At 40.5% G+C, this 27,227-nt stretch overlaps 1 protein-coding gene across 1 annotated transcript in view; it reads right to left on the reverse strand.

The window, feature by feature from the left end:
- The window catches only part of TYW5 (tRNA-yW synthesizing protein 5), a 123,189-nt gene that overhangs the window by 40,461 nt on the left and 55,501 nt on the right, over positions 1-27,227 (reverse strand). The window contains exons 5-6 of the mRNA XM_069225769.1: positions 7,870-8,007; positions 1,987-2,074 (exon numbers count right to left, since the gene is read on the reverse strand). Coding sequence (XP_069081870.1) covers positions 1,987-2,074; positions 7,870-8,007 — 226 coding nt within the window. The remainder of the gene's footprint in view (positions 1-1,986; positions 2,075-7,869; positions 8,008-27,227) is intronic.

Below are 27,227 nucleotides of genomic sequence, written 5' to 3' on the forward strand. Positions count from 1 at the left end.
ACTTTCCTTCATAAGTTACTAGGGAAATCTACATTATACCAAATAGTCTGGGGAAAATGTTATAAATGTGAATACATCAAATGTATTTTGTGAATTCTACAACTCTGATATAAAACTGAAATACGTGTGGCAAAGTCACATGAACAAAATGTGATAAGGCAGATTGTAACCAAAAATGATAACTTTTGAAAATCCTCTGAGTAGCCCGAGGGGGTGAGCCCCTTAATGTAAATGAAGTATAGAACCAGATGGGTGACTGGTTAGGGGCAAAAAGACTTATGCCCAGCCTCCCCCATTTCACCATAAAAACCCCTTTTTTTAAAAAAATTACTTTTAGAAAATAATCTAAGCAGGAATCAGGTTTACTGACCGGTTAACATAAAATAAGGTAATGGTTTCAGACCACATCTTTAATGAAGTAATAGAGAAGGAGTGATCTAGAATTGTAACTCAACTTTAAATGGGAAGGAGGACTGAAGTGTGTTTTATGGTATCATGAACTAATAATATTAACAGTAGGAAACATATTTTAAAGCCTCGGATACTAAATCACAGATTAGGACGTAGGGATATGGCAGTTGAATGTATTGAGTATACTGATTTGTTAGGAAACTTTTTAAAAGCAGAAACATATCCAACTATTAGAGAAGTAGTTGGATAAAAATGAATGTATCCAAGATTAGGCTATTACAATATTAGAAATAGGATAAAAAATTGTTTTAAATTTAATGTGATGATATTATTAGTATAAGAAAGTTTCTAGTGAGATTGTAAGAATATAAATGAGTGTACAGTGTGCATGTGAAAAACTGAAAATACTGCCAGAAAATCCAGGTTTGAGAGTAACATTGATTCAGAGAGGGGTATCCGTCTTTTGGAGTATGTGCCAGACACCAACTGTTAAATGTGAGCAGGAATAGAAAGACGTATGGCCTGTTTAGGCAGCCCTCAATTCTTCCTCTGGCTTGGCTGTCAAAGAACAGGTCTTGACTAAAAGAAAAATGCAGGTTGTTTTTTAAAAATGCTCTGGGCAATACATTTTAATATGTTCTTGCTCCGAAGCAAAGACTCTGTATCCAATGAAAACATAAGCCCTTTTGCAGGTTAGAGTGGTGAATGATGTCAGATGCTGTAGTAATATGTGAGTTGTGACCACTGACTCCACGCTGCACTTTGCCTAGCAGTACACTGTCACATTAGTGACCACCAGATTCATTTTGCCTATTGACTTTATTTTAGCATTAGCCACTACCACGTTAAAAGCTGCAAGTAGTTTTCCATATTGTATAATGTGCTCTTGTATTAATTCTTTGTGTTTTTCCCAACAAAGGGCTTAGGCTGATAGGAATGTACTCAGACAGCAGGGAACAGACTTGTTTTGAATTGGCCCCTGGGGATTGGGGCCAAGTCCTGACGTGTTATTTTCAAAGCAGGCCTAAAGCAATCAGTATTTTTTTAATAAATAAACTTCTGCAAGGAGAGGGATGTTCTAGACTTTTCCTCTCCTGTTTGTTCAAAGTATAAGAGGCCGAGACCAGGTGGACCGGGGACAGAGAGTGTTTGCAGATCTCAGGCACATCCAGGACGCTGGAGTGTGCCATCTTTCCTGTGAGGATAATTGATCTCTCTCTCTCCTCGATCGATTCTGGGATCTGACAATCCGATGCTGAATAGGAGGGAGATGAAGCAGTGATGCCCTTTTCTCATGGTGATGCATATTTTTTTAATTCATTATTTGCTTTGCATAATAATATAGATACGTATATTTGCTGTGTATATAGCAGTGGAGAATCATTTGTAAATTTTTTCATTTCATTTGCTGTGACCATTTTTAAACGTGTGCTTTCAGCATGCTAATCTCCTTTTAGGAACCTTGCGTAGTGAAATAATAAATGTCTTCTTTGGACTAAAAAGCACATTCCAGAGATTTTAGTCAGTGGATGAGTGTTTCAGCTTAGTAATTAGTGAAGCAAAACAGATGCATACCTGATAAATACAAGTATGGTGCATCACGCGGACTATACAGCACAACACGCTTCCTCCCAGTCACTTGGATTAACAAGTTATCCATCACCTGAAAAATAAGGAAACCTCCAATGAGTATGGTGTCCTCTACCTTACCTGTCTTTGTGATGTCAACATCACACACATGTTGCAATAACTATTGTAACTCTTCGGCCCAAAGTATCATTCCCATTCACAAAACAGGAATGTACAATTTGAACACCGACTGGTTTGCGAATGAGACTGTAATCTGAGATGCGTCATATGTACTTACAGATTGCACTGCAAATTGTCAAGTCACAAAAGGCCGCAAAAAAGGTCCTATCGAATGAATATTAATTAAGCATGTGCTCTGTGAATGGCTGTCGTTGGAGGGATGGAGACCTGCAAGGAACAGCATACTTTCATCCTGCATTTTCCTTCCGAAACAAGAAACATTTTTTTAGCAGTATCATTGCCTTTAATGGTCATGGGCTGTTGAAAAACATTTTTTTTGGGGGGGGAGGGGGACATCAGGGGAGCATGTAGTGGTATCATGACCACCAACTGCTCTCCCAGAGGCCGCCAACATGATTCACAAAGAAATGATTCACAAGGAAAAGGTGTCCAAAATGAACATCAATGGTTTACGACCACAGATGCAGCCACAACGCTTTTAATACATTCCTTTAAAATTAGTAAATAGGAAGGGGATGCTCCTCTCACACCCCTCCTACCTACGATTTGAAAGGAGCGCTAAGTTGCTTTCTGACTTATAAAATAGCTTTTGTACAGTAAGCAAAGCCCTTTTGTAGTCATTTACCCTGTGGTTTTGCAAAGCATAGGGTTTATGACAGAAAACTGGCCTTTTATATCAGTATATGACATTGAAAATCTGCTTCAGGAGTTAGTGGTTAGAAACAGCACTTCAAAGGGCATGAGTGAAAACAAAACGCTGTGCTAGAGTGCTGACTGAGTACTTGAAAACACTAATTGCAGCAAGACTTTTCTAATGACTAACTGTTGGAGTGCCACTACACAACATTACTGAATGTAAAACAATATAGGAATCAACATAATTGAGAAAGTGCTAGGTTACATAATTGTGAGCTACAGTTTTTTGTCTGCAATGGTGAACTTTGAAAATGTTTATGTCATGGAATAAATCACTAAGCTATCAAAACAGTATGGTAGACTTCTTATGGAACCCCTAGTTATCATAGCAAAACCAAGGAAACTCATAACTTAACTTACAGATAATTTATCCAAGATATCTGGTGTCGTCTGCTTCCACTGTTTTACATATGCATATATTACTGTTTATACAAATGAGTAGTAAGGGGCGCATGGATTAAACCAAGCATCAGCCAAATTGAATTAACTTATACTTTACCAAGAAGATCGGACTTTTCTCCTCTGATAAGATGCTCACTCAGATTACAGACTACAGGGAGAACAAATAGATCTTAATAGACCAGTGTCTCTGAAAGGCCAAGAGAGGTCGGGCATAGTCAGTCACATGTCTGCGTGCAAGAGAAGTAAACCAAAGTTTGAATTTCTCTCCGATATTTGGATGATCTCCAAGTCTCATGTTTTGTCTGCTTGTGATATCACTACACACAAGGCATGACAATCAAATGTGGTTTAAAATCTTGACTAAAAAATACAGTACTCTCGAATAAAGCAAAGTAATTATCTTAAAACATACTTACCATTCTCTCTTTTGAAGGACATTCTCAATTTTTTGTGTATGTGAAGTTTTTCATTTGTACGCATTTTCTGATGTACCCTCTTAAGATCTGACTGCCAAATTATTTTTAAAGCAGTATTTAAGTGTTTTCACTTAATAATATCAGGAGTCATATTAAAATGTAACAAAGTTAATAAAGATAAACAAATATATAAACAGACTTCACTGTGGCTAAATCGGTCTTAATAGAGCACACATTTGGTCAATTCTTCCATTAACCACTTCTTCCCTTTTTTAATTTGCACCTAGTCCTCAAAGCAAATTAGTTCCAGCAGGGACTTCACAGTACCATGCAGCCATTTATTTATGCAAACAGCTTTGGAAGGCAGTATGATCATCCAGTGTTTGCATAAAATAAACAAATGGAACAAAAATAAACACATAATACATTCCCAAAGAATGACCGCCAAAGAAGACATTTTAAAATGAATGAACAACATGACCCTAAAATGGGTGCAATCTTTTGTAATACTGATTAGTAAAGAAAAAAAATATCTGAACTCCTCATCATCGACACTGCCAATGGAATTAGTAAAGAAGCTGCTCTGGTTCTTTAATGGCATTGACACAAGGGTCAATTTCTGCACTATTTCAACTTATGTGGGGAAGATCCAGCTAGGGTGATAGAGAATGTAGAGGAGTACTTAACTCAACAGTAATTCATGCTGATTGCAAACGCAAGAACTGCATTTTTGGATATAATTTCAAATGTATTAAATGATTTGTTGATTCTTGTTTGCTTTGTTATAAACCCTTGGAGTATGTAGGCTCTCACAGCACCAGCCACTATCGGCCATTTAACCCCTGTCTGGATACTCTAATCCTATTCCAATTGTTTTGCTACTCTGAACTTATTGACCGATCAGCGTTGACAGAGGCCAACAGCTACACCCCACCACCCACTTGAGGAAAAGGATACTTACTTAGCATATAGTCTAGCCCACAGCAATCCAGTCCTAGGTACTAATGACATCATTCCTTCCTATGACACTGACTGTTTACACCATGGTATCTCTTATGCATTGTGCTGGAATGTAGCAGCGGTTAAATCTAAACTCAAACATGCTGATTGGTTAAATTATATTCCTGATTATGAAATGTTATGAGTGCGGAAGCCTTGGTCATTTAGCCCTTTTTATATAGACTGTTTTACTTCATTTGCACAGATGCCAATCAGTCCTCACGGGGCAGAGCGAAGGGAGGCTCAGCTGTCATAATCTGTACCACCTTTCCCGGTAGGATGTTAAATAATTTTATGAATTCTCCTCTTTCACAATTCATCCTATTGCCTTTTAGCAATAGCAGGGAATTTATTATTATCAAATACTATAATAACATATTTGATGGCACAAATGTTAATGTTATTGTAGACCTTGAAAAGGACCTTAACTGGGTTACTGACCCCTATGTGGGGGATCTTCAGGTGCTTTGGCTAGGGGATTTTAATTTGCCCACATGTAGGCTCCCAGCTAAAGAGGTCTGCGGTTTAACAAACTTAGTAGGGGAAGACCCCACTCACTTCTCCCACAACGCTTATGGGGACGCAATAATTAATAAAATTAGTAAATATAACTTAGACTACATTACTACATACAATGGGTTTCTAAATTTAAGGCTACCCCTTTAGGCATGAGAAGACTGTAATACAGTATCAGTTGAACATCTAGTTAGCGGTATGGGGGGGGAAAAGCTACTAGGTCTTGTCAAGGTTTGGAGGTGGGGGCACGGAATTGTTAAATGGCATATGATTGATTCAGAGAAATGTATTTCCACAGTTGTTAATGAAATCAAGGTTAACTTGGATAAATGTTTAGAGCTAGTGGAGGTTTTATTATATATTTTTATGGGGTTCTGTCAAATAAATTCTAAGATGCTCTAATTAAACGGCGCTCTAAAGGTAATGTCAAACAACTTGGTTGGTTTGATTCTGCATGTTCAAGGGCTCATGAAGCTTTAAAAAAGGCACTAAATGCTGTCCCTAGAAATGTGAATCTTGTTAAAAGTTGTAGATCATTTATAAAAGCACCTTGGCAAAAAAGGAAAAGGGCCATTAGAAAAGAGACATGGGTAGCACTATGCGAAGCGAGCAACAAGAAGGACTATACACCCTTTTGGAAAGTTATCAATTCTCCTCTTTTTAAGGAACCTTCAGCCCGGAGTACAGAAACATTAATTCCCCCCAATAAGCGTGTAGAACATTTTCCCCATCTATCATACCACAACAGTTAATGCAGTGGCTGCTTCATTCAGTGCAAGGTTAGCTGTGGACAACACAGTCTCTGGACTTAGCAAGTGTGGTTTGGAGGAAGTCAACTCTGCCATTAAAAACAGTTGTGGGGGGAAAGCTCAGGGCCCAGGTAGTGTGCCTTTGGACAATTTCATCAATAAGGCAGATTTGTGGGCCCACTACTTACTAATGTATTAAAACCTGTTATCAGCACAGGCCCACATCAAACATAGAAACAATCAGTGATAGTCCCCATTTTAAATAAGTGTGATAGACAAGACCCTAGGGGCCATATGTACGAAGACATTTTTCCATAGACGTAGCATGGGTAAAATCCTTTGATACATCTGGCCCTAGGTGCTTTAGTCCCATTTCTGTACTTGGCTCCACTTTAAAAATAGTTGGTAGAATGATATTATCACTTTTGGAAGAGAAGGCAGGAGAGCACAGTATTATAGGTCAAGCTCAGTATGGGTTTCGAAATGGCAATTGGTACTATTAAACAATGCTTTGCCTTACAATTGTTAATTAGCAAATACACTCGGGCAACAAAGAGTTCATATATCTGGCATTCATGGACCTAACAAGTGCTTTAGATAGTGTCAGTCACTCTAAAGTATGAGCAATTAGAGAAGATAGGGGAGCCCGAGTGTCAACAGTTAACCTTTTGAGCTTTACTCAGATGCCTTGGCTTGCACTCGCTATGGAAGATATGGTGAGTGCACTGAGGAATTTATGATTTGCAGAGACGTGAGGCAGGGATGCATTCTGGCTCCCCTCCTCTTCATGCTCTAAATAAATAACATTGACAAATACTTGGTGGAAAAGTCCAAAAATCTACCCCATATTGGCACACTTCCAATTTCAGCATTGCTCTATGCAGATGTAGCAGTCCTGATGGCCCGTCCTGGAATTGGGATACTATGGCTTTTGGACAGTTCTGCTATCTTTACGGACAATATTAACCTCTGAGATAATCGTGGTAAAACCTATACTATGATCATTGGCTCAGCCAATAAAAGATCTTATGCACACTTTTTAAGGAATGGTAAGGTATCTACTACAGCGCTTTTTCAAAGTTAGGTGTTAATTTTGATCGTTGGACAAACCGGAGCCGTCTAAGGGAAGCTAGAATACTTTAATTTGAAAAATCTATCATGGCAGTGTTTAGCTATACTAATAGGCTTGTTATGAATCCCCTCAAAGGGATGACAACAATTTATTTGGCAAAGTGTGTTTCAGTAGTCCATTATGGGGCAGGCATTTGGGGTTAAGAAAATACTCTACACACAACAGGAAAATGTTATTTTAAGAGAATGCTAGCGATCCCATTGAGTTGTTCTAATGCAATCTGCCATCAAGAACTGGCATTAAATGTTTTCCTGCTGCATCATGGCATTCAATCTGGGCGAGGCCCATAGCTGCCTGAATATGGAAATTGAGCAGGATTGCCTAGCTTGATGCAGTTGAGCAAATATGCTGATTATCCTATATTAAGTGAATATGACATAAGATGGGCCTTACCAGTTTGTTTTTTTTTAGATACAATGCGAGGTATTAGTAAACTGGATTTTAGAACATTACGTATGAATTATTTGGTAAGTGTTAGGGCAGCTAATGATTTAAAAAAAAAAAAAAATAATTGTTGAAAGACACTCTTCTCTGTTAATTAAGGATGTCATATAACCGAATCTTACATGGGTTACCAATAGCTAATGCACATTTGTTTTACCAGGTTTTGTTTAAATACTGCTCATTTGTTTTGTATTTGCGAATGAACAACAGATTATGAAAGTATCCTTTTTTAAAAAGAAACTTATTTATCCCTGCAAGCAAGAGGCAATAATTGCTGCAATCAGTGAAATACTCCTGTACAAAAAAAAAAACCTTTGTGAATTGTTCCCCTTACATCATAGTGTGTCCAAAGCTGCAGCCCAGGGGAGCTGATCCGGAAGACGCTGGAGAAGAACTGATCAGCATTAAAGAATTCTGGAATCTTGATATCATCAGCAAGTGAAGGAAACTGCTTCCTGATGTCGGCCACATCCTGCAAAATATACCAACACATACCAATGGACAACTGAAATAGCTGTTTTGGGGGGAACTAGTTAAAATAGAAGACATATGTTTCTCTTCTGCTTATCTGTATTACTGTAAAGCCCATTGATTCCCGTGTCAGGTCCTCAAAGTTCAGGCTCAACTGAACAACGTAAATGAACAGCAAAACCAGTGGAGTTTCTCTAGTTGGTCATTCTTGACAATTAAAGAAAGTCAGTGACAAATTCAAAACTCAATAAATCAACTACATACAGAAAAATAAGGCAGATTTAATATCACGTACAAAGGCACAATTATTTTTCCTCCCCTCATACCAATACTTTGTGTATAAGAGGGATTTTTTCATGTCATCTACCCATGCCACAAGTGAGATAACAGTAACAAAAGGATCATATTAATTTAAGTAGTTCAAACTGCTGGGGGTGGAGGAGAAGGGGAGAAGACTTTTTTCTCATCAACCCAAATTTAGAAATGCAAAGTAAAATAACAATTAAATGTTGTGTTTTTAGTCCTCATCCAGATTGGAAAGGAAAGACGTGGGGCATGATATATGGGCACAGCAGAGATACAGAGATCCAACAATTAATATCCCCACTGCTCAAACATGCTTATCAAATCACATAACAGATTTGCACACAACTTTCCCACAGCTCTCCACAACAATTTTCCCAGAGGACATTATCATTGAACGTGTCATAGTAGATGTCATGGATAAAGTCCTGTCAAACATTCTGCTTTACCACATTAAATTCAAATGAAATATTTTAAAGAAATTCAGATTGATAAACAGCATGCTCACAAACTAAAGAAAAAGCAGCGAGTCCAACCATACTAGCAAGACAGCAAATGTAACTTTTTCAGACACTGATAAAATGATAAAATATTCTAGATAAAGAGTTATGCACGTTTGCCTCAACTTGTGCTTGAAAAGTGGAAAAACATCAAAGTATTAGGTACACCATTAATAAGTAAGTCTGCCTACTGCTAGGTAGTGAGTACCATTTTGACACAGAGTGCCTTTTAAATACAAACCCTCTAGCTGCTTATGTGAAAATATTTGTTTCCTCAATCAGTGGCACACATCAATATTTCTTATTCATGTTTTGTTTATCTTAAAACGGTATCCCTTCCTCGCCCAATCTCAAGAAGGAGTTTTCTGGCTGAATTCTTTGTAGCTTGCTGATTAGGTGTCAAGGGCGTCTGGTGTACAGCCTACTAGCATAATCAGGGTGGGACAACACGAGAGTTATTGAATTTTGAATCCTGAGATAACGGCTTAAGTAAGAGATAATCTTCAGATAATAAGCATCTCTGGGCACTTCCGAATGGACTAAAAGACTGGAATTCATAATCACAGTGAAGCTCTTCACTGCCTTCAGTATCAATGGTTTGGTCCGATCTCCAGAGGACAAATGGATACAAGGAAATAATTTTGCTATGATCCACAGGTGAGTACTTCTGTTTTGGATGACTTCATTTTAAGAATGTTTTTGAGCATCCACAACTCTATTGTCAAAAGCCATTGTCAGAGATTTTAATTTCTGAAGGTTTTTTAAATTTTAAAATGATCTATTATCAACATGAATGTGGCAAATACGCTCGAGGGAACTAAGAAGGTGTAGAAGTGTGAACAAGGAATATATTGTAGTGGAGAGGGGAGGTACTTGAGCTTAGAGGACCCCTACCCAAAATGTGAATGGTGAAGAGCAGAACTGAGGATATGTAAAAATGTGGGCTGCATCTTTGTAGCAGACTTTTTTCCATGTGGTGGTTTAGCCATGGAATCGGTATCATTTAGTCTTTAGACCAACAGGTTCTTGTCAAATGCTGATGAAAGGGTGAGCAGGAAAAGTGTGGTAGCTCCATCAGACTATATAGTATTCTTGAAGTTAGAGATGTTGTTTCCAAATCTGAATACTGGGCTGTTTATCAGTGTGGAGTTTATTCTTTTCAGTGAAGCCATATGCCAGACAAAAAGCTCCCTTTTCAATATATTAGGTAGGAATGATCCATATGATTTTTGCCTTTAAATAGATGGGTTAGACTTACAAGTTCTCCTTCTTTAGAATGGGGTTAACATAAGATATTTTTAGGTCGCTGTTGAACTCTGCAGTAGATACAGACAAATTAATGATTGCTCTGGTCAGTATGGCAACAGAAAATTGTAGAATGCATTTGAATATGTAAAGAAGGCATAGGCCTACCAGTGATGGCCTACTAGTGATCCCAGAAAGGATTATAGCCTTGGTTAGTTTTTTTTTTAGTTTTTTTTTGTTAGTACGCAATTAGCAAATTTTAGGTTATCCTGTAAAGGCTGAAAGAATTGGTGAGGTTGAAAATCAGAGGCTGTTACTGCTTGCTTTTAGACAAGTGAGTTTCAGAGGCGGCTGGTTTTGGAGAGTGTAGGGGCTACACCCTCTTTAATTTTGTTCTTAATAGTTTTCATGTTTTAAATGTCTAGTTTAAAAAATATGAAGATGCCAATGAAGCTGGCTACCTCTCTCCCATGCTGATGCTGAGGAAAGCAGCAAATCACTTGCTTCCTTGTTCTCCTAATGCACTCAGTGCGCACAGTTCAGTCTGCTAGCAATACATTTTTGCGGGACTGGCACTCTTACAGCCCTGATGGTTGTGAGGTCATAAGGCCAGCAATGCAAAGCAATAGCTCCTGGCACTATACTCCACCCCCTGATGATGTGGAAGCCCTCTAACGCCTGGGACTGCGCATCAGTCAAGGGACTGAGGCCACAGTACCCTCCCTGTTCACATCTCATCAAAGGGTTGGGTACAGGTCCCTGACCACTCCCCACCCTTTGACGAGTTCTGAAAGGGTGGGGTTAATGCAAAAGGCTGCATTGGTACAGGAAGCTGAGATCTGCACAAGTTGTCACCCTATGCTGCAAAACATGCTCATGTACTGCGCAGGCTTCAGACGTTTTCCTCCTACTATAAATGGAGCTCAGCTTTCCATAACTCCAGAGAAACATAGGGAGCACTATGTCTGCCGCTACTGGAGGAATATGCAGCAGAATGACTGAACCAAGCCAAGTAAAGTAGTGATAGTGAAATTAATGTTACTTTAAAATAGTGTGTTTGGTTGTTGAGAGTAAGTTATAAATCAAAACAGTCAATATATGAACATCTGTGAGTGCAGTTTACACGTGTATTTCTTTACTATGTTGTGCCTTTTGTTTGGCTTCACCTTCCACTGCACACTAACGTAAAGTGTGCTTGATGGTTCGAGAACAACATTGGTATGAAGTTGCTACTCCTGATTCAGCGTGGGCCCCACCCCCCACCTTAAACAAATTAAATGGAATAATCTTTCATTATTTAAAGTGTGCAAAATAAGTCTAGACTGCAGTCAAAGCTTTCGGTGGTTACAGCAGACTAGAAATTATCAGGAAGGGGCAGGCAACTGTGTGCATTAAACATCCAAAATGAGCAGATCGATTAGGTGCCCTGCTGCGTTCTTTTTGTCAGTAGAGCCATTTACATTTCTGTGCATATGGGGAGAGGAGGTAAGCAAGGGAGCTAAAACTAACCTTAAACAGTATGTGGAAAAGGTGCATTTCTATTGGGGAAAAGGGTCCATAGTCTACTGAGGATGGACCTATGTATTATACCTGCTGTCAACAAATAAAGAAAAAGCTCTGCTTGAGGTGGTTCATCTGATGTTTGAGAAACCATTTTGGGAGAATGCGGTTAATGGAGTAGCATACACGAGACTGGCTTTAGTTAGGGACTGGCATCAACTGTTAGAAACTACTTTGGCCTTCTAGGCGGCTATGTCAAAGAGTGCATTACTCCACTGAGTTGCTTTACCTAGAATCCAGCCAGATGTCAGAGAGTAAACAATACCCACTTTAAACAGAACGAGTCGTTCAGAATATAATTTGGAGACACATTTAGTCTCAAATATAGCACTATTTAAACAATCAGCTCCTTCTAAATAATATATCAATCAGCAATCGATCACTTAAAGAGTATGGGTGACATAGGAAAATACACTGAAAATCCCTGGATGTGGTGTCAAGATGGCTGCAGAAACCTTCTATGCAAAACGTGTTATAATCTTTTGTCAAAGAAATCCACAAACCAAAGTGGAAAAAATAACACGAGGCGCAAACCCTGTGCTCCCACAGTATTAGCCACCCTGTTGGCTTTTGCATTTGGTAGTACATAATAGTTTAGAGTATCCATACACTTTAGGTATAAAAGGTCTGGTACAAACTGCTTGATTTGCTAGTTCTGGGCTCGATGCACAATTTATGTTATTGGCTGAAGGACTGACAGATAAAAAAAGTAATTTCCAAATTAAGTTGGGTTGTGAAATTGGTTTGTTTTGGCTAAATGTGTTATTAAAAGACACGACCTGATATATAGCTATATCTATACATATGTTCAGCTACTTTGCAGAGCCTTCTTCTGGGGAGCGGTGCTGTGGTATTGGTTAACTATAATACTTTCCAGCTACATCGGTTAAACCTATGCCTTAAATCTGGGTACATAGTTGACTGTGGCCTGACATCAATAGTATAGCACACACGAGAATGAACTACCTCATATATTTGAGGGGTTATTATTATGTGTGTTACACGGTGCATAGTTTTACCTACAGGGAGTGCAGAATTATTAGGCAAATGAGTATTTATTATATTGGTGAACAGATCAAAACACTGACAGAATCCATGGATGGCAGGCTTTTGAGTGTCCTTGCAAAGAAAGGTGGCTATATTGGTCACTGATTTGTTTTTGTTTTGTTTTTGAATGTCAGAAATGTATATTTGTGAATGTTGAGATGGTTTCACTGGTAATAATAAATAATTGAAATGGGTATGTATTTGTTTTTTGTTAAGTTGCCTAATAATTATGCACACCTGATATAGGGTGTTGATGTCATTAGACCACACCCTTTCTCATTACAGAGATGCACATCACCTAATATGCTTAATTGGTAGTAGGCTTTCGTGCCTATAGAGCTTGGAGTAAGACAACATGCATAAAGAGGATGATGTGGTCAAAATACTCATTTGCCTAATAATTCTGCACTCCCTGTATGCCACCGCTGCAAAAGAGCAGTATGTGAAGAAAGAGCTCTGCTTGGCAAAGCAGAACAGAATTGTCTTTTGAACCCATAGCATTTTAAGCAAAACCTTTATCAAAATGCGCTGTAAAATGCACCACGGTACCTCCTCCTTACCTTTATTGATGTCATCAATTGTGTCCGAGTCCATAGAATTGTAATAATGGACGTTTTATTGGGATTGTGATCCTGTGCAAGTTAAGAGGAGTCTACAGCTTGGATGAACACCATATGAACTATGTCTATGTGAGATCTTATTCATAAGTGTTGTTTTTGTTGATTTGATCATCATCTGTTAGTATATGTGGTTTGATATGATACTATCTGTTTATAAAAGTACGCTGTTGATGTGCATTTCCTATGTTCTTTTGATAATATTGTTGGATCTGTCGACCAACCTGAACGAAATGTATGAATAAGTACTCCAGGAAAATTTACATTAGTGGTACATATTTTTCCATCCAAGTAGCCAAAATCTAACAGCTTCTATTTTCCATTGAGCAACATCAGACTTTCTAACTTTTAACATTGACAGTCAAGACTTTGATGTTTAATAAATCATGCTGGCCCGTTCAGCACCAAGAGGCCAATATGTGACAAGAGATTCCTTAAGACAGTCATCAAAAAGTGACACTATAGGGGGCATGGCTTGGACAGCGCAGTGAATGGTGGCTAAAAAAGACTGCTCCCATTGTTGTGGACTGAATATCGGAGATGCGGTGGTACCCGAGCCACAAAAACGAGCTACAATAAAGGATACCACTTCAGAAACACCACGGGTATTCTCTGAAACTGTGGGACAGTTGGAGGATCATCGTCAATTTCCGAAAACTAAAGTGGCACTCTGATGCCCAGCACGTGCCACACCACCAAGCTCACCTGGACAGACCACACAACCGTCAACTTCACCTACACAGCAGCCTCCTGCCACGCCTTCGGACGTCCAGCACCTCTCACTACAGCTGGAATAAAGTATCTGAAAGCCAATGGACGTATGCCCTCAACTCCCCCCCCCCGACCCCAACACTTGTACAAACATCAAACAAGCCGTCAAAAACTTCATCACTTGAATCGCCAACAGCGCTGACAGAGTTGCTCCCAACAAGCTCCCCAAACCCAACAAACCCTCCAAACAAGCCAGCTGGTACACCCAGAACCTAGACCCTCAAAACGAACCTGCAAACAACTGGAAGGGAGATGGTGCACCACCAAGGAGCACCCCGACTGGACCACTTTCAAGACATCCCTCAGGCCTTACCAAAGCAGACTCCTGAAGGACACCAGAAGGGTTGCCTTAGCCAACCACAATGAAGCTAGCTCTAAACTCTTCAGCGTCTTTAGGGAGTTCTCTAAACCTACAGTAACTGAGAACATCATAACTACCTCTCAGCAACTCTGCAGCACCCTACCTGACTTCTTCCACCACAAGATATCCACCACATACAGAACATTCAGAACTCAACAAGCTGCCGCTGTCACCCCCTGCCTCCCAGACCCCACAGGCACACCCTCCCAACAACAGGACCACAATCTGGAATCAGCTCACCATGCAGAACTCCACCAACATTATGTGTTCCGATCATGCTGGAGCACCCATTGACCCCAGTCCACACCACATGTTCAACCTCGGCAACAAAACCATCAACAACAAGCTCACAGATCCATCACATCCATCACCTCAGCCATCTTCCCGGATGACTTTAAACACTCTGAGATCAAACCCCTCCTGAAGAAACCTACTTCTGACCCATCCGAGCTCAAAAACTACTGACCCATCTTCCTGCTCCCCTACCCTGCCAAAGTCCTAGAAAAGGCCATCAATCAACAACTCATGGGATACCTAGAGAACAATCATCTTCAGGACGCATCTCAATCCAGATTCCACTCCAACCACATACCGAAACCACCCTAATTGCTGCCATGGACGACATCAGAACCATCCTCAACTGAGGAGATTTGGCTGCCCTAATCCTCTTCGATCTCTCGGTGGCCTCTGACACCGTCCCCCAGCAGACCCTGTTCAAGAGGCTTCTGAAAATCGTCATCCATGACGACGCCCGCAAATAGATTGTATCCTTTCTCTTCGGAAGAACTCAGAGTCCACCTCTCTCCTTTCACCTCCAAGCCCAAGACCATCATCTGCGGTGTTCTTAAAGCCTCATTCGTCAGCCTCACCCTGTTCAACACCTTCATGACACCCCCTAGCCAACATCGTCGGAAACCACGGTCTGTACATCATCCCCTATGCTGACGACAACTATCTCATCCTCTCGCTGTCCGAAGACCTCCACAACAAAAGCCAACTTCCACATCTGCATGACCAGAGTCGAGTGGATGCACAACAACTGCCTCAGACTCAACACAGATAAGACAGACGTTCTGATCTTCGGGAACACGGCCTCACCATGGGACAACTCCTGGTAGCCCGCCGACCTGGGGCGCCACCCCCAAGAACCGAGCCCGGAACCTAGGCATCGTATTAGACAGCAAACTCACCATGAAGAGCCAGGTCAACGCAGTCTCCAATGCCTGTTTCCGTAACCCTCTGCATGCTTCAAAAGATCTTCAAATGGCTCCCAGTCTCCACCAGATGAACCGTCATTCAAGTCCACGTCACCAGCCGCTTAGACCATGGCAATGCTCTATATGCCGGAATCATGTCACACCTCCTGAAAGGACTGCAGACCATCCAGAACTCAGCTGCCAGACTCATACTTGACCTCCCCCAGACAAACCCAGATCACTCCCCACCTGAAGAATCTCCACCGGCTCCACATCCACAAGAGATGCCAATTCAAGATTTTGACCCCACTTACAAAGCACTCCACAACCAAGAACCAGAGTACAACAATCACCACCTGAGCTTCCACGTACCCTCCAGACTCCTACGTTCCACCACACTCTCCCTCAGTCACAGTCCCTGCATCAACCACAGCACCAGTAGAGACCGTTCCTTCTCCTAACTTGCTGCAAAATCATGGAACAGCCTCCCCTTCCACATTTGGACCTCTCCCTCCCTCCAGCAATTTAGAAGGAGACTCAAGACCTGACTTTTTGACTGAAGCCTCCCAGCAGGCAGAACCTAGCGCCTGGATACCCTCACAATAAAAATCCAGATTGATTGACTGAAAATGGCCGCCACACACACATGCACAGATCTTCTGCCTAATTTCATTACCACAATAATAAGATTCCAAAGCTAATGGGTGCTATTGTGAAATGCCAGAAGTATAATCCCCCACAGTGCCTTTGGCTGCAACAGGAACTGTTTAGGACATTAAATGACTGGTTTGTTTTTTCAACATAACTTGTGAAGTCTCTCCATGGATAACAGCTCTAATTATGCACAGGATCTCTAAAGTTGCCAGTTTTATCAGTTCTAGATCTCCGATGTCCGCTTCCCCTGATTTGAGCCTCCTGGTTGTGGAGTGGAATCAACAATTTGTTTTTAAACAGGTCCCAAACCCTGCAATCTTGGTCTCTACTCCTCGCATACTTTCACACCAGTGAAGGATTCCTCATTCGTCAGCCTGTGAGTGCTTCCACTATCATCTGAGAGCACTATCTAGTGCAAAGGTAGGCCTAACATCCTGGCTATGAGACAATCCGATAGAGTGCAATCTTGTCTGAAGACCATTTCTGATGCCACCTTATTGCGTCCCTGTGCCACCTACATCCCATCTTAACTGTTAATGACCACGGAGCTGTAACACAGAACTAATACTTTGGCCACACATAGGTTGACAAGAAGACTAGTACATAACCTCATTATCCACACCAAAGCCACAAAAGAAGCAAACATTTGCCTTAAACATTTAAAAGCAGCACCCCATCCCCAGTCTCTCCGGTTAAGGGGAAGACCAACATAACCAGTACTATGGATATGATCTTAAAGAAACTTGCTGAAGTACATGATCTTGCTAAATCTCAAAAGTCCAACATAGATGCAATGCAGCTATAACTCTGCGTCATTAACAACAGAGTAACTGAGATGGGAGTCTCGGATTAGTACAATGGAAGACATGGCCACCAACTCTAACAAAGACATTATGAAACTCCAATCATCTTCCAAATTGCTCCAAAGAGACATGGTGGAATTGAAGAACAGATATTGAAGAATTAATTTGAGGATCTTTGGAATACCTGAAGGGGCGGAGGAGTCCGCGGACTCTTGTATTTCTTTCCTGGAGAAGTGGCTGCTTCAAGCAACAGGCCTGTCCTTCAAAAATGACTGAGCTAGAGCGAGTGCATCAATTTCCCTTATTTAAAACTGCCAACAAGACCATCACGCAACAGATTACTTATATACCACTTCGCTATCAGCATACTGAGTGGATATTAAACTTCATGCATAAGAACAACCATAATATGTGGAACAGTCACAAAATATTCAGATCGCAGGATTTCTTGAAATTGACTGTGGAAACTAGGAAGGGTTTCCTGGCACTCGGACCCAGGTTCAGGAAGTCAAACCTGCAGTTTTCCTTCACCAGTCCGGCAAAGTTTAGAGTCTACATTGATGGAAAGCACCATATATTTGTCGATAATAAAGACCAGCAAGCTTTTTTGGACAAAAGGGATGACTCGGAAACCCAACACACACCTGCCACAAAGAAAAAGATCTGATTTTTGTCCTCTAGTGTTACATCGGGTTTGTGTGATATTTTCACTATGAGTGACGCTAGTGTCCGATTTGCCACGCTCAACCTTGTACCACTATAGATAAGTTCAATCACGTGCCTAAATCATCTATTGTTGCCTCAATGTAATCTCAGTAGTTGGCGCCTTGCGTCGGTAACCCTGGGTAAGCAGTTAAAGCTAGGAAGTCAGAGGGGACGCGGTAATTACACAGAAAGTGACTTCCACATCAAAGGAACAAATTCGGAAAACAACCCATGAGATTGTCACACACTAAAGAATGCACACAAGAGAGACTACGTACACATAAGTGGTTGTTTTTCTCAATTACAAAGCATTTGATACCAGGAGCAAGCCCTAAAGAAGTCCTGTAATGGGATGAAACATGTGTCGGCTGTAATCTTCAACAAATCAGGCTAAAATCTACAATAATTGGCAATAAGCATTTTGGAACCAAGAAATGGGTTTGAAAGAATGAAACTATACGCAGTAATAGACCGCGGAAATAAAAAATATTGCAACAGTTATGATATTAGTACCAAAGGTGTATACCGTTTGAATAGCAGTGGCACTGGACACAAGTATGCAGTAACACAAGCAATGTAAACAAAAAATTTTGATGTACTTTTGATACAAGAAAGGTAAAAGTGAAAAAAAAATTAAACAAAAACTTTTCATATATTTTTGATATAGTAAAGGAAAAAGTGAATAACACCTGGATGTCCTCAAATAATTTGTGATGATTATTTTTGTATGATTCGATTACTATACAAATGGACTGACTTGGATACATAGGAATTCACATATGTGTGCTCCACTGTTATTTTGTGTTATGATCTCACCCCTCATCAGCCAGGCTAGCTTGAATCCAGTGGCACAGTGACCACGGGACCCACGTCTAGGCATACCCTTCCCACTTAGGGCAACTTTAGCAACACAAAAGGATGATGGACAGTGTGCTGAAACTTTTCAAACACTCACCCCCAGTCATATATCTGGGTTTAATCCATTGTTCTTTTGCTCACCATGCCACCCCAGTTTGGACCCAGCCATATACAAATCAGACTTGACTCTGCTCCCCATGGGAAAGGTCCAGCCCGAACAAGCCATGCCAGGTCCTCCCAGCACCGGAAACCGGGCATGCAGACATGGGTCCCGTGCTCTCTACACCACTGGAATCAAGCTAGCCTGGCTGATGAAGGGTGATACCCTGAAACCGCTCCCAGGATGCTTGTGTCCGGTCCAAGGAGTACCTGGCTTGGCAGTTCGGGCTGGACTGTTCCCATGTGGAACAGGGTCAAGACTGATTGCATATAGCTGGATCCAAACTGGGGTGGTGTGGCGGACAAAAAACCAATGGATTAAACCGAGATCTTTGTGACTGGGGGTGAATGTTTGCATTGTTCAGAATTCGGTCTATCATCTGCTATATTTATTATTATTATGATTTTTACTTGTGTTGATAATTGGCACTCCTCCCCATAGGGGGTTTCTACTTTCACATTGTAATACTCCTTTTTGCCTTGCTGTAGTATTTTACTCAACATTATATTGATGTTTACATTCTGTCCAGCGATCCTGCTTATTTTAAATGTCGCCTTACAGAAACGGTATACCCTTGCCGTGATGCAATGGTGTATGTGTTAGATTGGCCTCTAACTCTTTACACCCCTAAAGATATCTCCATGTTTGCTTAATTTTGCAAGCTAGTGCCCCTTATACATGTTCTGTTAAATCCAGGATATCTTCTTGTACTAGTTGCTAGTAGCTTTTGGGTCTCCATCAATTCAATTATACCTGTTCTCGGTTCCATACACATGTAGTGTGATGATAATATGGACCCTAGGTATAGTTAATAAATGTGATCCATTTTTTCTATAGATTTGATTATACTGCCTAGATATCTGCATATGTGCCAAGGTTGTTTGCTTGTTTCACTCAGGTTTATATTACATTGCATAATAACGTATTTTCTGTCCCTTGATCGCAGTACCACAGTGGCATTCTATCAGATTTCACATAGCTCTTCTGTGACTTCTGGGTTGTTACCCTGCTAACGTCTCCCCCACAGTCAGTATTAAGTGTGTGCTGGGTAGGATGCGGGGAAGGCTTTTTGGGGGGTTTTCTTTTCAGTGTTTGTATCGTAGTTTGTTTTAAGGTTTTTCTTTCCTTCTAATTATTTAAATCTGCTGACATGACAAATGCACCTTTTGATCCCTTGATGTTCACTCATTGGCAAAAGATCTGCACAAACACCCATAGGGGTAACATTGATACATTATGAAGAAAAGTAAAAGACTACACTGACACCAGTTTAATCAGTTATGCCTTGGCACTCTGTGGTCGGAGTATACTATGGCACCTAGGTGACTCCTCTACCAAGATATTTCTCCCTCTGCCCACATACCCCAACCCACTTAAAAAACTCCTCATTATGGCTAGCTCTCACTACCTGAGAACCTGAAGGTGATTTCATTAAATGTTAAAGGGCTCAATCACCCAGTTGAATGCACACACATTAAAAATTATCTATATAAACTTAAAGCAGACAATCTTATTACAAGAAACCAGGATTGGACCTAGAGAGGTAGCTTCCCTTGGGCACAGTTAGATAAGTGATTCTCTATGCCCAGCTGCACCAAACAAGAGAAAGGGCATGGTGACTTTGATTGCCAGAAACATGGGGCTGTCTTCAGAATCACGTGTCAAACAATGAAGAAAGATGGATTCTAACAAAACTGACCAAGAATGACTCCTTCCTTCATGTCCTGAATGTTTATGGGACAAACTCCAATGCTCCAGGCTTCTGGAACTCCTTTTCCACCCCATTAAGCCTCATTCTAGACAATGAACTAATCTTTATGGGTGGTGACTATAATCTTTCCCTAGATGCTACTTTAAAAGGGCAATCAAGGGCATCATTGCAGGCACCAAGGTCCCACAAAGCTCTACTCAATATATGCTGAAGATTCAATTTGTGTGACTGTAACACCCTGACACCAGCGACTACATCTTTCTTTTTTTTACAACCCACACAATTCATATTCAAAAATCTATTATCTCCTCATTTCCAACACATACACACATCTTATCGCCCAAACAAATATCCTCCCCAGGCTGATCTCTGATGACTCTTGTATCTCACTGTCCCTCGCAGGGATCCACACAAAAGCCATCTTGTACGTTTTGGTGTTTTATTGATGGTTCTGGTGAGGACACTGCGTCCAGGGACATCATCGAAAACACCATTAGAAACTACCTTAATGACAATAGATCTGTAGATGTTTTCCCACCATATATTAGGATGCACTTGAAGCTACCATAGGAGGCATCTTAATTGATATACAAACTAAGCTTAGTAAATGCCGTAATAGCAAACGTTTGGAGTTAGAGCAGAAAATCAACACCCCACAAATCGTACATTCAATTTGGATGTCCCCACACCCACTCTTCTCACAAATAAAAATGCAAATATAACAAGATATTGAATGAGAAAGCAGGTGTTTGGAATAATAAATACAAGAGCCTAAAATTGTGCAATGCAAATAAGGCCAGTAAAATGCTAGCATCCTATCTTAAACACAGAGCCAAAAGTGCATCACCGCACTCAAATGTAATTCAAACAGGACACAAACAAACCCCAAAAAGATACTGGAGGTCTTCAGAGACTTTTATGAGTCTTTCTATAAGGATGAATCCCAGTCTTCTGCTGAAATGTGCAAGGAGTACTTGGAGAGAATACATCTTCCTGGCATCACAGAGGAAAATAAAAACATCCTCAATTCACCAGTTGGCTCAGATGAGATAGAAGTAGATATTAAATCCCTCAAATCAAACAAAGCTCCAGGCCCAGATGGGTTCACAGCAAATTTCTACAAGACATATGTGCCCTCTCTTACTCCTACACTATTAGACCTCTTAAAATTTTGCAGAATCGGGTTGTATTTCAGGATCCATGAGTGAAGCCACTATTGTGGTGATACCTAAAGAAGGTAAAGACCAGACATATGGTAAAAACTACAGGTCAATCTCACTAACCAACCTAGATGTGAAGATTTCTACTAAAATTCTGTGTAAAAGACTGGAACCTTACTTACAGCCCTTAATTAGTCAGGCCCAGGTAGGCTTAATGAAAAATTGCATGTCCAGTGATAACACCCGCCTCTTGTGCCGTATCCTTGACAAAGCTAAAACCAACTCCTCTGACACTGAGTGATAACACTAGATGCCAAAAAGGCGTTTATTAGAGTTTCGTGGACAGTTCTCAGTGAAATGCTACTGAAGTCCAACTTAGGAGAACACTTCACCATAATGTTGATGGCACTTTATAGTGGTCCACACACTACAGTATGGGCCAGTGGCCTCTTATCCCCTTCCTTCAACTTAGAAAGAGGAACGAGACAGGGTTGTACGCTTTCTCCATTCCTTTTCATTCTGCCCCTGGAACCCTTACTTCATAACACTCAATCCAACTAAATGGTCTGTGGTGTGACCTTCAACAGAACTTCAGTGAAGGCGGCAGCTTATGCCGATGATATCCTGATTGTGACTTAGAATGCATGCCACTCAATCAATGCATTAATGCATACGACTGACGATTATGCGTTAGTTGCAGGATATAAACTTAACATGGACAAATCAGAGGTCAAGGGGTTAAACAATGTATGCACCAGAGACCTCTTAGACAACTCAGGCTGGTTTGGCAACCACATTTCTTAAAATACAAAGGCAAAGAATTTGGATCAGATTTAATAGAAACTTTATAGCACAATGAAAACTTGAAACTAAAAAAAACAGAAGACTTGTTAGATGGATGGAACCCTAAATTCGTTACTTAGTCAATTACCTCATAAGTATGCTACCATTATCTTTATCTGAAGACTTCCATAAAAAATTAGGTAAATTGTTAGGAAAATTCATACCGCAAAACAAACGTCCCAGAATTTCCATCAAAAAATTAAGACTTCCTATAATCTTGAGCAGAATAAATCTGGCTGACTTTAAAGATTATCAAACTGCACTCCTAGCTGGACAGGGCTCCTTATTTTTCTCTCAACTACCAGACTATACCCTTGTTATCTTAACTGAAAGAGAGGTTCTTGAGGATATCTAAATGTCCCATTATGCTTCTGTCTACCTAGGTCAAACCCTCTCAACCAGCCAAATATATTGTTAGCAATACAAAGTGAGCTCTTATGAGAACTAACAACCTTCTAGAGCTTCTAATACAACTATCCAACTTGTCTGCGCTCTGAAACAACTCTAAATTTAGAATAAATGGCTCACCTGTGTTTTAGCGTTCCTGGTCCGCCAAGAGCCTCCATTTCCTGAAACAGCTTGGCATGAAACATTTTACTCTCCCATTTTCAGAAATCCAGCATCAGTTTAAACTGTTGGATATGGATTTCTATCATTTCCTCAAATTTAAAGCCTGCATAACCAAGTCTAAGCGCTCACATGAGTACCCCTCTCTGCCTACAATTATATCCTCAATCTTGCCACCACATCTCCAAATTCTACCACTTACCAAAATCCAAAACATAGCATCTGAACTCTAACCTACTAAAGAAGTGGGACACATCCGATAGCATACCTCCGGATAACTGGGGACTGATTTGGAACTCAATTGTTTTCCATAAAATTGCCCCTTTCCTATATCAAACAAAATTTTGGCTCATACATAGGGTGTTTTGGACACACTCGTGTCTTCACAAAATTTCACTTAAAGAAAACCCAATGTGCTGGAATTGCAATAAGGAGACTCACCTAATCTTTCATTGCTGAATTGTCTCACGTTTCTGAGACCGGATTTATGTCTTTATTTGTTCACTTTTTGAGTTGAATGAAACTGGATTTCTCTTCTCTCATTCATGGTTTTCTAGATCCACAAGTTTGGTCGACTGGGATTAATGAATATACTATTGACTGAGGCCTGTAAATTGGTACTCAATAACTGGAAACACATCTTTGCCCCGTCCTTCAAGTCTTGGCTTAACTGGATCTCTTTTTTAAGAGGTGCTGATAATATTGGTCCTCAGCACTCTACTTGGAGACTGCAGTTCAGAACCGCATGGAGAACATTAGACAACTACTTTTCCAGATCCAAACGCCTCTGAGCACCTCTTTATGACACTCTTTACCATAGCAATTGGCAGGGAGGTATCCGGACTCCTATTTCTACCTACTAGTACCACTATAATAAAGTGACAGTCATTTACTACATGGCTAGCTATCTATATAATATCTTTGTTCCCTATCTAGGTTAAAAGACGGTCCCTTTCAGTATGTTTTTATGGCATTTTTATCCTGTTTGCCCGCCAAGGATTATTCTTTGCAACTACAGATGTTCAGTTCTACCAAGCTGACAACTAGCCAGGGATGCAAATGTGAATTGTCATGCAAACTACTGTACATTCATTAATTTCTTCTACTTTTGCAACCCTTAATTGATTTTATTTTATGACCTAATTAGCACTGGAATGTTGAATTAGATTTCTATTTTATCTTTTTGTTTTTGTCATTGCAATACGTGTACTGTACTGCTGTTTCATGATCATTTCTTTCTTTATCTCAATAAAAATCCTTGAAATCTAAAAAGTGACACTCTGGACATGTTCTTAGCAAAATATATAATGTAACTTCACTTCACTTGCTTAAACTTAACAGCTCAAAACTGTAAGTACTCGTCTCTGGATCTCCTATCTCTGTCTGGACCTTGGTTTAGAAACTTTAGTAATCCTCTTGCCTGAGTTTTCTCTGCATGTAATCTTGGCATCATTTGGATACTAACCTGTACTTTGCAACTGAAATCAGTAAGTTCCTCACCACCAATTATTTTCTGCTTCTTAGAAAGATCACCCCTCTAATTCTGCTTGTCAGTATATTATGTTTCAATATCCCGTGTTAAGTTAAGTGTGGGCTCTAATCCAACATGCTGCTCTGGTGAGTTCATATGAATAAATCAATATGTTACACTGCAATGGATGCTGTGTTTATTCATATGATACAGATTACAACACCAGGGAATTCTGACTGATTACTGCTCTCTCTGCTGTCTGGAAAGCCATCAAAACTTGGCTTTTTCTCACCTAATTTTGTTTTCCTTTAATTACCTCTGCTTTTTCACATCAGGGTCAGGACACCCTCTTGAGTGTAACAATATCCTTTACTGATTTTATTACATTACCTCTAGAAACTACACTGTGAGTAGAAGGTGTAAACTCTACAGTGTCAACTGTATAGTACATAAAATCAAGTTCATTAAAAAGACATGGGGTCTCCTTTGGAAAACATGATTAAGGTATTGTCAGGAAATAAGGACAGGATGAAGAAATATTATAAGGAATGGCATTGAGCAACATTAAACTTGCACATGCCTGGCCAGAAGAGGGCACCTTTGACACTGCAGCGGTAGAACACATGGCCAACTTCTTATGAAGCAAATTTAAGGGAAGTAAACTAGAGAAAAGGAAGACCACACGAGACCTATGGAAGGTGTTTTGTGACAGAAATATGAGAGAATCAAAGATAAAGTCTCATACAACCCCTTCGGCTCTGCCACCTCTCTACCAAGATGTGCAATTAAGTTTAAAGGTACAGGTCATGTATATGATACAACCTGCACTCATTACCCACTCCTTCACATCCCCTTGATGTGGGATATACAGACCCTGAGTATAGCTCACCATCAGAATCTTCTTCTAAGCATGGAGAATACATTTGTATATCTCCATATCCTATAATGGCTAGTACACCACTGGAAATCTTCGGTGGGGGTAGTACTAAATATGTAGGGACAGTAGACGCCACATTTACACTTCATATAGAGGATGAGATGTACCCACTAGGAAAGATGGGGGTGTACTTAATGAAGGGTCAAAGGACACACAAAGAATGGGTGGTGCTAGTAAACAGGAATATTTTCTCATCAATCAAGGGAAAATGAGACAAGAAAAGTAGCTTTCACACCAGAATATCCTTCCACAAGGTGCTAGTGGTTTATGCACCCAGGAGCTGAGAGGAAAGAGGAATAGTGTAGGCAAGTGGGTTGAAATGCAGGAGGGTGGACAGGCAAGCCTAAGAGTGACTCAGGAAAGGGGAGAAGGACCCCTGGGACAGAGGAGGGCCCCAAATGGGCCACATATGATTGAATAAAGAGGACCAGAGAACTCAAAGAACTCAGGGCCCCATGTACGACTCCTTTTTGTGATCGCCGTTTGCGACCACAAAAAGGGCAGGTACGCTATACCATCCCTGTTTTGCGAGTTGGTACGCAGTTACAGACTCGCAAAACAGGGACTGCGACTTGCAATTAGGAATTCGCCTCCCGAGGGCGTCCCTTTTTAATTGTAAGCCGTAGTGTTATGTATGATTGTTTTGTGACAGTGAATGCGGTCGCAAAACAATCACAGTTAACACCAATTTCAAGTTAGTGCTAACCCATTTGCAAATGGGATGGGGTCCCCACTGGACCCCTTTCCCTTTGTGAATGCATGCAAAAATATATTTTCAGAGCAGGCAGTGGTCTCACGGACCACTGCCTGCTCTGAAAAAATATGAAAATAAATCTTTAAATTTTTCTTTTGGAAATGCATCTCACTTTCCTTTAAGGAAAACAGGATGCATTTGAAAAAAAAAATTTTTTTAATTGAAATACAGTCACAGACATGGTGGTGTGCTGAGCTAAGTAGGCCACCATCCCTGTGAGTGCGGCCATTCCCAATGAGGTCGCAAATTGAGACCTACCTCATGAATATTAATGAGATAGGTCATCTGTGACCCTATTGGGAATCTCTAAATGTGTTTTAGACACATAGGTACATTTTATTTTGCGAGGAAGGACCAGAGGAGGCATTAGATTACATCACTGAGCATATAAACAAAATGTCCCTTCTTGAGGAACATAATAAGGAACAGTCACAGCATGCCTGTGTGGTAGAAGAAAGCAATAAAGAAGGACAAGCCTTACAAAGAGGGTAACGGGAACTGAGGAGATTAGCATTCGATGGTACGCGTGCTCACTCCTGTGGGAGAAAGGGAACATTTGGCATAGCAGGAAAGAGGACACTGAGGAAAGATTTGGCACATGTACTCCCTGTGTGTCCAGACAATGATTTGACACCCAATGAAATAGTAGCCGAACATGAGAATAGTTGCCGTAATGTTGTCCCTTTTACTGACAACCTAGCAAGTTGGACAGAGAAATTTGACATCACAGATGACACAGTGGCCGTAAGAGGGTTCCTTTGAGCCCCGAGACATGGCAAATGCAGAAATGTACATTTCTCAGGGCGTAGGGGATCCTTACTGGGACTATCCCTATAAGCAAGAAAGTCTTCGATTGCGGCAGAGGTATGCTCGTAAGTATGACTCTCGTCACCCTACTGGGCATAGGACTACAGTCTTGACACAAATTGCCCTTGGTATTTAAAGGCCCAGGGGTGCCTCAGTATATACCATGGCCCTAGATGGATAAAGAAAATCTT

The sequence above is a fragment of the Pleurodeles waltl genome, chromosome 3_1, assembly GCF_031143425.1.
Source record: "Pleurodeles waltl isolate 20211129_DDA chromosome 3_1, aPleWal1.hap1.20221129, whole genome shotgun sequence".
Classification (NCBI taxonomy): Eukaryota; Metazoa; Chordata; class Amphibia; order Caudata; family Salamandridae; genus Pleurodeles; species Pleurodeles waltl.